This window comes from Blennius ocellaris, assembly GCF_963422515.1.
Source record: "Blennius ocellaris genome assembly, contig: SCAFFOLD_157, whole genome shotgun sequence".
NCBI classification, from domain to species: domain Eukaryota; kingdom Metazoa; phylum Chordata; class Actinopteri; order Blenniiformes; family Blenniidae; genus Blennius; species Blennius ocellaris.
In genome coordinates, this window is record NW_027662061.1 from 39,595 (window position 1) to 52,507 (window position 12,913).

Below are 12,913 nucleotides of genomic sequence, written 5' to 3' on the forward strand. Positions count from 1 at the left end.
CATGGATCAGAACTGTCTCCTGATCCATGTGGCGATAAAACACATGGATCAGAACCGTCTCCTGATCCATGTGCTGATAAAACACATGGATCAGAACCGTCCCCTGATCCATGTGGCGATAAAACACATGGATCAGAACCGTCCCCTGATCCATGTGGCGATAAAACACATGGATCAGAACCGTCCCCTGATCCATGTGGTGATAAAACACATGGATCAGAACCGTCCCCTGATCCATGTGGTGATAAAACACAGCAAACACAACTGCTGCAGCTTCTGAACGCCGTCCTGACTCTCAACCCTGGAGGGCAGACGCTGAGCAGCAGAGCAGCAGAGCAGCAGAGCAGCAGCAGAGCAGCAGAGCAGAGAAGCAGAGCAGCAGAGCAGCAGAGCAGCAGCAGCAGAGCAGCAGAGCAGCTGCAGAGCAGCAGAGCAGCAGAGCAGCGGCAGAGCAGCAGAGCAGCAGAGCAGCAGCAGCAGAGCAGCAGAGCAGCAGAGCAGCAGCAGAGCAGCAGCAGAGCAGCAGAGCAGCAGAGCAGCAGAGCAGCAGCAGAGCTGCCTTGAGATAGTAATGCGATTACTGACTACTAGTTACTCCTTTAAAGCAAAACTTAGTCTGTTTACTGATTACTTGTTTTTAAAGTAACGGTCAGATTACAAGTTACTTTTTAGTTCCTTCCAGCAGCTGCCAGCACTGCCCCCCCCCCACCCCTTGTCTGTCGTTGCATTATGTGTCTATGTATGTATTCACTCTGGCTGCTCTATGCACCCTTATAACCCCCCAGCCTGGAAACAAGTCTGGCATTGATTAACTCATTGATTGATTGGAAAAGTGGGGGTGACCCTGCCAATATATCGTTTTACTCAGAAAAAGTAGAAAAATAGTGCAACACCTCTGCAGTGTGTTCTTGTTGTAATGTTAAGGTTCCACACTGATGTTCTAACCTGTTACAACGCCTCGGCCTGTGATTGGCTGAGAGTGGAGCAGGGGGCGGGCCAAATGAGCATGCAGAGCCTGTGTGTGTGTGTGTGTGTGTGTGTGTGTGTGTGTGTGTGTGTGTGTGTGTGTGTGTGTGTGTGTGTGTGTGTGTGTGTGTGTGTGCGTGTGTGTGTGGGCAAGCGAATTCTCCAGGTCCGGTTCTCTTCAGTAATGAAGTGGTTCTCCTGGATTACTGTCCAACGCCCTGCAGTCCCTCCAGTAGTAACACACAGTGGCCTGGAGGAGTAACTTTACTCTGGTTACTGGTTTGGAAGTAATAACACTTTAAATGATGTGTTACTGAAAAACATGGTCATAGGAGAGTAACGCGTTATTAATTAAGGCGTTTCTTGTATCACTGGTTAGAAGTGAACACATTACTGCAAGACGTTTGTAACTGATTACTAGTTTGTCCATTGGAAGGACGTTTCCATGAGAACGTCATGAAGGTTCTGCCTGCTGACTCTGGAGCAGCACCAGCACCTCCAGCAGCCCATTTTAATAACTGCTGACCTCCAACACGTCACAACAACAGGAGAGCTTTCATGATGTGATGGAACGTCAGCTGAACTGACCACAGCAGCGAGAAGACGTGCTGGCGAAGAGGAACTGAGGACCAACTGTGCTCTGGGTAAAGGACGTGCAGACAGAAAGTCAAAGCTGGAAACAAACCAGGTGAGGACCTGGGAGGAGCTCAGGGAACCTCTGATTCCCACTGAAAGAGGAGGAATTCTAACCTCATGGATTCTGTCACAGAAGAGCAGCCAGAGCAGGGTGAGTTAGGGTTACTGTGACGGACTGCACATGTTTAGATTTGACGCCCAACACAACAGGAGGGGCAGGGGACCAACTGTATTTTAGGAGCATTTTAAAAAGACAATTATCCAAAGATCTATAAAACCAGTCTGGTTGAAACAATCGTGCAGGTTTGTACAGATGAGACATTATAAGGAGCAAACTATAAGAAAGTTGAATTTTGGTGAGGTGGAGTTAGGAATTATGAGAAGATTTATTTGGGACATGAGTCAAACTCAGGCAAGAAATAATGACAAAAATGTATCAAGGACAATTTAGAAGGTAACAATACAAGTGACTGGTGAGCACCCTACAGACCATACTGCCATACTCTATTTCACCAGCTCAGCAGGAATCTCAGGATGCGAGATGTTGGAGATCATGTGGTGAAAAGAATCCCTTTCATGTGCTTTGAGGATTCCATGATTCTGTACTTTTCTTTTTAATAAATGAACTAAACTGATCAGAACTTGTTTTAAGATCAGTAGGATGACGTCTCAAGGTTAAAGGTCAATCAGTAACCCTGGAGCTCCGATCGGCCACGAGGTTCCAGGTGGAGATCAAAGCTCCAGAGCCGTCTTCTACTGTCCGTTCTGGTTGAACAGCTTCTAAAAGCAGCACAAGGGGGGTCACAGTGTGAACTGTGTAGAGGACTCGTGATGGCGGTGCCTTGAAAAGTCATGGCCTTGAAAAGTCATGGCCTTGATCTTCACTTGTGAGTTTATTGAATGATGACAATCATGTGTGGCTAAAACAAAAAGAGCTATTAGGTCTTGCCTCCAGGTGTCTCAGCACCAGATCACACTATAGACTCCAGTCTGCAGAACACATCTTGTTCCATCCAGAGACTCAGTCAAACTACTGAATCAGTGTTTTTTTATCTCATGTCATGTAAACTGATGCTGCATAAGGTAATAAAGATAATAAAACCCTCTTGAACCTAATCAGTCCTCACATTTCAGTCCCTGCCATCAACTGCAGACTCAGATGTCCCAGCAGTGATGGACCATGTGGACCATGTGGACCATGTGGACCATGTGGTCAGTGTTAAACCAGCTGTGCAGTGACGTCCAGCCTTGTTTCGCTCTTCTTTGAAGAACATTGGAAGAACCAGCTGTGGCCCACCATGGAGGAAGGTTCTCCACAGAACCCCCCTCTACTGACCTCAATGGAGGGAAGCACTATGGAACGGTTCCATAAGGAGGGGCGACAGCGCAGCCGTCTGTCGATTGGTGGTGACCATCGTCCCTTTAGACCAGCAGCAACATTTACCATAAACCCTCCTGTTGGGCTTTACATACGCCGCTGTGTGCTCACTGGTTGATTTGTTAACTGGGCTTATTGAAATGTGGGCGCTCCACGGCCCTGACCCCCCAGGGGGTGCAGACGTTCCTCTCAGTACAGAGACCAGGACATTCAGCAGCAGCTGGACTCTGCCGTCACCAATCACAAGGTTTGTGTCACAGAGAAGTGAGGTTCACGGCTGCAGCTCCTGCATTAGTCCTGCGACTACTGTTGCATGATGACGTTACATCACAACCTCGCCTACATTTCAACAGTCTGGTCTGGGTGCATTTGGCCTTACCGTACGGTCCTGGCCCCCTTCAGCACAAACCCCGAAGGGGCCGAGGCCAATGTAAAGCAGGTATCTCTGGAGGGAGCTGGAGGGACCTGGAGGGACCTGGAGGGAGCTGGACCAGCCCCAGTGCTCCCTGGACACTGCTGCTAAATGAAACATGTAAAAAGCTTCTAAGCACAGTGTCTCCCACGAGGTAAACCTGGGTGGAGGAGACGTGTGAAAGCCCAGAGTGAAGCTCCAGTGGAGACACAGGAAGCTCCATCACTGCTCCAAGGGACAGAAACACAGTGTCAGAATGTCCTCCCTGGGGGGGGGGGGGGGCTTCCTCTGACTTCCTGCTGGATTTATGGAGAAACGGGCGGGCAGCGTTCTTCACATGCTCATAAAGCCATTCTGCACGTTACGTACAAACCTCATGGATAATTCAATGTGTGGCTGCTGGGAGACGACAGGAGAGGAAAGGAATGCAGAGGATAAAGATAGAACACAATCCGGGGAAATTCTCCCCAGCAACCAGGAGGAGGCCTGGAGCAGGGTCTTTACCAGCCACACATCACGTCTCTTCCTGTGTTGTTGTGGACCACCTCTAACCATGTGCCCCCCCCAGGTTCTGTCCTCTGCCTCTTCTGGGTGCAGTCTGCATGTTGTGTGTGGTTGTGTGGTTTTCAGAGGCGTCATGCTGATTGTTCGGTGTTAAAGTCACTTCATTTCAGGGTGACCTTTGACCTGCACTGCGTCGCTCCAGCAAAACAAGCTGTTGACCATTGTTTTGTGTAGGAGGACCACCATGACGAGGCGGTTCAGTTTGTGGTCCTCCAGTGGTTTAGAGCCCAGGTTTGACCAGAGCGGTGAAGTGTGTGGCTCCGCCCCCTCCACCCCCCCGCCCCCCCGCCAGCCCTCCTCACCCTCTTCTGGCGGCTCTCGGCAGCGGCCAGCTGGGCCGACATGCGCTCCTGCATCTTCCGGCAGTGCGCCATGACGGCCTCCAGGACGGAGATGGGACTGGACCCCAGGGGCCGCCGCTCCTTGTCCTCTCCAGAGACGTCGCCCTCGAAGTCCCTCTGGAGCGCCAGGAAGGGGTCGGTCAGGCTGTAGTGTCCATATCGCTCCTGGAGGAACACCTCCTTCCTTTGAGCCTGTGGAAACAGCAGGGAAGTCGTTACGGCACTCAAGTGTGACAACAAGCAACACAGCATGTTTGAACACAAGAGCTTCTTCGTTCATGTCTAAAGACAAATGGATGAATTTTCCAAAAATCCACATCAGAGTCTGTCAGAGTCCTTCGACAGTCGCAGTTTGAAAGGTGTGTTCTGCACAGGGGCAAGAATAACAACACACTTCCTGTGCGGATCTGAGCTGATACTGCCGAGGAAAGGCCTCAACCACACCAGGACAAAGGTTCTACTTTCTCCCCGAGGCGCTGAAGAAACTTCTGTCCACACGTCACTATGAACACGCCTCAACACCAGGCTTCAGGACTGTAGTCCACCTGACCGGCCTGTAGGGGCGCTGTGACTCACCAAACACACCAAACACACAGAAGAAGACAGAACACATAGAAACTTAGAAGTAAGTTCTTGCTCATAAACCTCAATATAATTCTACTTCTATCCTACGTCTATGGCCCTGCTCCTCCTGCTGCTAGCGTCAGTAGCTTCTAGTTCTATAGGTCTATGGCCCCGCTCCTCCTGCTGCTAGCGTCACTAGCTTCTAGTTCTATAGGTCTATGGCCCCGCTCCTCCTGCTGCTAGCGTCACTAGCTTCTAGTTCTATAGGTCTATGGCCCCGCTCCTCCTGCTGCTAGCGTCACTAGCTTCTAGTTCTATAGGTCTATGGCCCCGCTCCTCCTGCTGCTAGCGTCACTAGCTTCTAGTTCTATAGGTCTATGGCCCCGCTCCTCCTGCTGCTAGCGTCAGTAGCTTCTAGTTCTATAGGTCTATGGCCCTACTCCTCCTGCTGCTAGCATCAGTATCTTCTAGTTCTATAGGTCTATGGCCCCGCTCCTCCTGCTGCTAGCATCAGTAGCTTCTAGTTCTATAGGTCTATGGCCCTGCTCCTCCTGCTGCTAGCGTCAGTAGCTTCTAGTTCTATAGGTCTATAGGGCTTACCTCATCTTTTTTCCACAGATGATCGACTTTGCCGCCAGGGTTTTAAAATGTCACCACTCTGGTACCCGTGTTAAAAAAAACCTGTTTTCACACTTCTAAAACCGCCTGATGTGGACGACAGGCTAGAAACATCTGGTTGAGGTAAACCAGGAACCTGGTTGAGGTGAACCAGGTTCTGGTTGAGGTGAACCAGGTTCTGGTCGAGGTGAACCAGGTTCTGGTTGAGGTGAACCAGGAACCTGGTTGAGGTGAACCAGGTTCTGGTTGAGGTGAACCAGGTTCTGGTCGAGGTGAACCAGGTTCTGGTCGAGGTGAACCAGGAACCTGGTTGAGGTGAACCAGGTTCTGGTTGAGGTGAACCAGGAACCTAGTTGAGGTGAACCAGGTTCTGGTCGAGCTGAACCAGGTTCAGGTCGAGGTGAACCTGGTTCTGGTCGAGCTGAACCAGGTTCTGGTCGAGGTGAACCAGGTTCTGGTCGAGCTGAACCAGGTTCAGGTCGAGGTGAACCAGGTTCTGGTCGAGCTGAACCAGGTTCTGGTCGAGGTGAACCAGGTTCCTGGTTCAGCTGAACCAGGTTCTGGTCGAGCTGAACCAGGTTCTGGTCGAGGTGAACCAGGTTCTGGTCGAGCTGAACCAGGTTCTGGTCAAGGTGAACCAGGTTCTGGTTCAGCTGGTGTGGACGGCCTCTGAGAGAAACTCACATTTGTCCAATTAGCATCATATCGTACGTTACATTAAAGATTTGATGTTTTCATTCATGTGAACTGATTTGTGCAAATAAACATGTTGATATTTAGTGTGTGTATGAAAATCATTAGTAGAACTACAATCATTCCACTTTAAACACTTTAACTCCCTGCTTACCTGACAAAGTCTCGTCAGTTCAACCAAAGAGTTCCGTTCACACAACCATGACCCTGACAACCATGTAGTTAGTTATCCAGGCCAGGGGGGGCGCTGTGGCTGTTTCCTAATGATCCATACTCACGTGTACCCAGAACAATACACTATGGTTGTTAACACAACCAGAACAATACACTATGATTGTTAACACCATTATGATTGTTAACACAACCCAGAACAATACACTATGATTGTTAACACAACCAGAACAATACACTATGATTGTTAACACAACCAGAACAATACACTATGATTGCTAGCACAACCAGAACAATACACTATGATTGTTAACACAACCAGAACAATACACTATGATTGTTAGCACAACCAGAACAATACACTATGATTGTTAACACAACCCAGAACAATACACTATGATTGTTAACACAACCAGAACAATACACTATGATTGTTAGCACAACCCAGAACAATACACTATGATTGTTAGCACAACCAGAACAATACACTATGATTGTTAACACAACCCAGAACAATACACTATGATTGTTAACACAACCCAGAACAATACACTATGATTGTTAACACAACCCAGAACAATACACTATGATTGTTAACACAACCAGAACAATACACTATGATTGTTAACACCACTATGATTGTTAACACAACCCAGAACAATACACTATGATTGTTAACACCACTATGATTGTTAACACAACCAGAACACCTGACGTCTGTATGGACGGTGACAAACTGAACGCTATTGAAGGTAAATGTCACAGACTGGGAGTCTCGCCACTATGGAGGCAGCCATGTTTGGTACCTGCACATTAACAGAACAACTATTTACCACGGCAGACGTGTGCATACGCAGTAACAGCAGTTGTCTCTGTGGAGGGAAATGCCACGTTGAAAGTTTCACTGTTGCACAGAGGAGAGGTGAGGAGAGGGGAGGAGAGGAGAGGAGAGGAGAGGAGAGGAGAGGAGAGGAGAGGAGAGGAGAGGAGAGGAGAGGAGAGGAGAGGAGAGGAGAGGAGAGGAGAGGTGAGGAGAGGAGAGGAGAGGTGAGGAGAGGAGAGGATGGAGGAGAGGAGAGGATGGAGGAGAGGTGAGGAGAGGAGAGGATGGAGGAGAGGTGAGGAGAGGAGAGGAGAGGATGGAGGAGAGGAGAGGAGAGGATGGAGGAGGAGAGGATGGAGGAGAGGAGAGGATGGAGGAGAGGAGAGGAGAGGAGAGGAGAGGAGGAAAGGAGAGGCCAACAGAGGAGAGGAGAGTAGAGGAGGAAAGGAGAGGCCAACAGAGGAGAGGAGAGGAGAGGAGAGGAGAGGAGAGGAGAGGAGAGGAGAGGAGAGGAGAGGAGAGGAGAGGAGAGGAGAGGAGAGGAGAGGAGAAGCTTCATTGGTCATTATATGTACAGGTTCTGCTCCCTTGTGGATCAATAAATTGAGCAAAAGTACAAATAAAATAAATAGTAAATTACTATAAAAACACCTGCAATATTATATATAAAAGTAAAGTTTAAAAATGTAAATGAACACAGACACTATGTGTAATGATCATGAGTTCAGTGAGGAGATTAAAAACACTAATGTCCAGCTGTTGTTTCAGGATCTGTTGGCCCGAGGATAAAATCTGTTTAAAGTTCAGGATGTGCTGACGTCCACGGAGCTGCAGCGCTAGAAGGTCCACGGAGCTGCAGTGCTAGAAGGTCCACTGAGCTGCAGCGCTAGAAGGTCCACGGAGCTGCAGTGCTAGAAGGTCCACGGAGCTGCAGTGCTAGAAGGTCCACGGAGCTGCAGTGCTAGAAGGTCCACGGAGCTGCAGTGCTAGAAGGTCCACGGAGCTGCAGTGCTAGAAGGTCCACGGAGTTGCAGTGCTAGAAGGTCCACGGAGCTGCAGTGCTAGAAGGTCCACGGAGCTACAGTGCTAGAAGGTCCACGGAGCTGCAGCGCTAGAAGGTCCACGGAGCTGCAGCGCTAGAAGGTCCACGGAGCTGCAGCGCTAGAAGGTCCACGGAGCTGCAGCGCTAGAAGGTCCACGGAGCTGCAGTGCTAGAAGGTCAGTGTTCCTCAGGACTGTACACTGCATTATCCATTCCCTCCATACTGACGGTGGTGAACTACGTCTGTAGCCACAGCTGCCCTGACGGAGGAGAGGCTGCCAACCTGCACCATCAGCCCCTCCCACCACCTCCAACCTCTCACTGCATTCACACAGGCAGTTTGGGGTTCAGTGTCCTGCTAAAGGACACTTCGGCATGTGGAACCTGCAACCTTCCGATTGGGAGACGAGCGTCCTGCCAACTGAGCCACGCTGCCCTGATTTCTGTTCTGACCCCAATGATACCAGAGCTGTTTGCTTTAATAATATTATTATTATAGTAGATTTTATATGAGGCAGGAACAACCAGTCTCCACAGTAAAGTCATAAATGTAATAAAAACCTCACAATCTTTTGATGGACTTTGATGGACACAATCCCAGAGATTAGAACAGTGCTTCTCAAATGGTGGGGCGCCCCCCCCCGGGGTGTCAGGGGGGGGCGCGACTTTCACTATTAGTGTCTTTATTCATGCTTGAAGGATAAAAAAGGGCCTCCAGCCACTAGGTGGCAGCAGTGATCACACTAATCAACAGGCTGCCTGTTCAACCAGTAGAGAAGAAGAAGTACTACACCAACACCGGTGTACAGACCTGGCGGAGGAGGAGGAGGAGAGGTGGAGAAGTTTCTGACAGGAGTGAAAAGAAGAAAGGATGAGGCGTCAGAGGAAAAGAAAACAGGTGAGAGTAAACATAAAGCTAGTAAGAGCAGGAGATATGACGATGCTACGTCGCCCTTGGGTTTACCGTGAACACGTCGGGAACCAGGAAACACCCGTTTGTGTTTTATGCTGAAAAACTCTGGCAGCGGAGCATGAAACCAAATAAATGAAGACGGCACCTGGAGACCATACACCATACACCTGGAGACCATACCCCATACACCTGGAGACCATACACCATACACCTGGAGACCATACACCATACACCTGGAGACCATACACCATACACCTGGAGACCATACACCTGGAGACCATACACCATACACCTGGAGACCATACACCTGGAGACCATACACCATACACCTGGAGACCATACACCTGGAGACCATACACCATACACCTGGAGACCATACACCTGGAGACCATACACCTGGAGACCATACACCTGGAGACCATACACCCCAGTTACACCCATTGGTACAATGTCTTTTTTAAAGAGATGTTCTGTGCATCTGGCAGAGTGATAGTAAATTGTATTGAGGTTGAATGTGTTCATATATAAGAGACAAATGCTGTGAAATAAGAATGAAAGAAGTTTGTGTTTTATAGCACATTTTATAAATGTTCAGACTGACGTAGCTGACAGTTTCAAATGTTGCAGGGTTCAGGGCTTCATTGTCTTCTGGATAGACAATATGTTCAGGGAAAGTAAATGGAAATGTGATGCACTTTTCATCCCTTTTGATAAGCTCAAATATAAACAATGTTGCACAAAAGAAACAAAAAGTCATCTTCCTTTTTGAAAAGGAATCAGCTGATGAAGCTGACAAGTGACCAATGTTTACTGTTTAAAGTTTTGAATGTTACTGTGTTAAGTTTTTAAAAATGCACATCCCAGTGAATCATTTGCACTTTTTCTGTTTTGAGAATCACAATTCATAAACTAAACTTGGAAAATCTTTAAGTTGTTCTCAGCTCATTTTATTAAGTTATTTTGATAATCAGGCGATTGTATGTAGAATGCTGGTGCAGCAACTCATACATGGTTTATACAGATAAATACATAAATATTATCAGGTTCTCAATGGTAGTACAATTCGGGGGGGGGGGCCTGAAAAAAATTCTGTCCTCTAGGGGGGGCATGACAGAAAATAATTGAGAACCACTGGATTAGAATAAGGGTTTCCTCATGGTTCACCCACGACACAGCAGGGGGTTCCCACTGGAGGCCTCCAGGTGACGGAGTTCAAAACAAGGTGTTTACCTGCTGGTTCCAGGAAAGACAGCAGTGGACACACCGCGGTAACTTTATAGTATTTAGCAGTGCTGCGAGCTGCAGGACTGAGTGAGACGTCAGTATTATTAGCATCAACCTTTACCAGCATGCTGTCAGGGGGGAGAGGGTTCAGGGAACACCGCCAGGACCCCCCAGACCCTCACTCCTCCTGCAACACAGGACGCTGGGGGGAAACCACAGCCCGTCACACCAGGGCCTCGGCGCTGGTCCAGGCCCAGGTCCAGGCCCAGGTCCAGGCCCATGTCCAGGCCCAGGTCCAGTCCCAGGTCCAGTCCCAGGCCCAGGTTCAGGCCCAGTCCTAGGCCCAGGTCCAGTCCCAGGTCCAGGTCCAGGCCCAGGTCCAGTCCCAGGTCCAGGCCCAGGTCCAGTCCCAGGTCCAGGTCCAGTCCCAGGTCCAGGTCCAGGTCCAACATCCTCCAGCTCAATAAGAAAAGCTGTTCACGTCCAGAAAAACCCAGAAACATCCCCTGGAAGGACCAGGAGGCTCTGCAGACTGTTTCATTATATCACCTGTCCAAAGCTCCAGATGCTCTCACTGCTCTCTCTGCTCTCACTGCTCTCACTGCTCTCTGCTCTCACTGCTCTCACTGCTCTCTCTGCTCTCACTGCTCTCTGCTCTCACTGCTCTCTGCTCTCACTGCTCTCACTGCTCTCTCTGCTCTCACTGCTCTCACTGCTGCCAGAGGTTTGAGACAAAGATCATCTACAAGCCAGTTTACAGACGGACCAAAGACATGAGGAAGACTGATGAACCTTTGGTTCAAGGAAATCCACATCCTACATGACCTGTGTAGAATTAGGTTCAAATAAATATATTAAATTAACAAAGAGTTCAGAGTTCAGAGTCGTAGCTGCTGCAGTGTTAATGCAGTCGAGTTCAACGTCAATGTAACACGTTTCTTATCACAGCTTTTAACTGCCGACGTAGAAACATGTAGAAACGCATAGAAACGTGTAGAAATGTGTAGAAACATGTAGATACGTGTAGAAATGTGTAGAAACGTGTAGAAATGCATAGAAACGTGTAGAAATGTGTAGATACGTGTAGAACTGTGTAGAAACATGTAGATACGTGTAGAAACATGTAGAAACATGTAGCTACATGTAGAAATGTGTAGAAACGTGTAGAAACATGTAGATACGTGTAGAAATGTGTAGAAACGTGTAGAAACATGTAGATACGTGTAGAAATGTGTAGAAACGTGTAGAAACATGTAGAAATGTGTAGAAATGCGTAGAAACGTGTAGAAACATGTAGATACGTGTAGAAATGTGTAGAAACATGTAGATACGTGTAGAAATGTGTAGAAACATGTAGATACGTGTAGAAATGTGTAGAAACATGTAGATACGTGTAGAAACGTGTAGAAACATGTAGCTACATGTAGAAATGTGTAGAAACGTGTAGAAACATGTAGATACGTGTAGAAACATGTAGATACGTGTAGAAACATGTAGAAATGTGTAGAAATGAGTAGATACGTGTAGAAATGTGTAGAAACATGTAGATACGTGTAGAAACGTGTAGAAACATGTAGCTACGTGTAGAAATGTGTAGAAACGTGTAGAAACATGTAGATACGTGTAGAAATGTGTAGAAACATGTAGAAACATGTAGATACGTGTAGAAATGTGTAGATACGTGTAGAAACATGTAGATACGTGTAGAAACATGTAGAAATGTGTAGAAATGTGTAGATACGTGTAGAAATGTGTAGAAACATGTAGATACGTGTAGAAACGTGTAGAAACATGTAGCTACGTGTAGAAATGTGTAGAAACGTGTAGAAACATGTAGATACGTGTAGAAATGTGTAGAAACATGTAGAAACATGTATACGTGTAGAAATGTGTAGAAACATGTAGAAATGTGTAGAAATGTGTAGAAACGTGTAGAAATATGTAGATACGTGTAGAAATGTGTAGATACGTGTAGAAACATGTAGATACGTGTAGAAATGTGTAGATACGTGTAGAAACATGTAGATACGTGTAGAAATGTGTAGAAACATGTAGAAACATGTAGAAATGTAGAAATGCGTAGAAACATGTAGAAACATGTCTGAAGGAGGGAGATGACTGAATTAATCATTATTCAGGACTTTATACAAAAACAAAAAAACGTTATATTCAAACTTACTCTTTGGTGAATAAATCAATCAATAGACTCCAATACGTTGATAAATAGAAATCATGCTTATTCCTTTTATTCTAATGGGAATAACAGTGTGTGTGCTGTAGCCTCAGAGGCTACATGTTAGCATTAGCAGGTTAGCATTAGCAGGTGGCTACATGCTGGTGCTCTTTCCTGTTTTTACACTCAAACAATTAGCTGCTAATATTAGCTAAGCTTCTCTGCACTGTGCTGCATTATATTGTCACTGAAAGAAGCAGCACATTGTTTATTAAAGGAAACAAACAGCTCCTGTGGGCCACAACAAAACAACAAAACAATAAAACAACAAAACCTTCTCCAGCTCCGCTTCCTCCAACCTGCAGCTCCCTCAACCCCCCCCCTCCCCCCCCAGA

At 47.4% G+C, this 12,913-nt stretch overlaps 1 protein-coding gene across 1 annotated transcript in view; it reads right to left on the bottom strand.

Moving 5' to 3' along the window:
- The window catches only part of LOC308148366 (cortactin-binding protein 2-like), a 61,877-nt gene that overhangs the window by 22,353 nt on the left and 26,611 nt on the right, over positions 1-12,913 (bottom strand). The window contains 1 exon segment of the mRNA XM_080521828.1: positions 4,259-4,489. Coding sequence (XP_080377954.1) covers positions 4,259-4,489 — 231 coding nt within the window.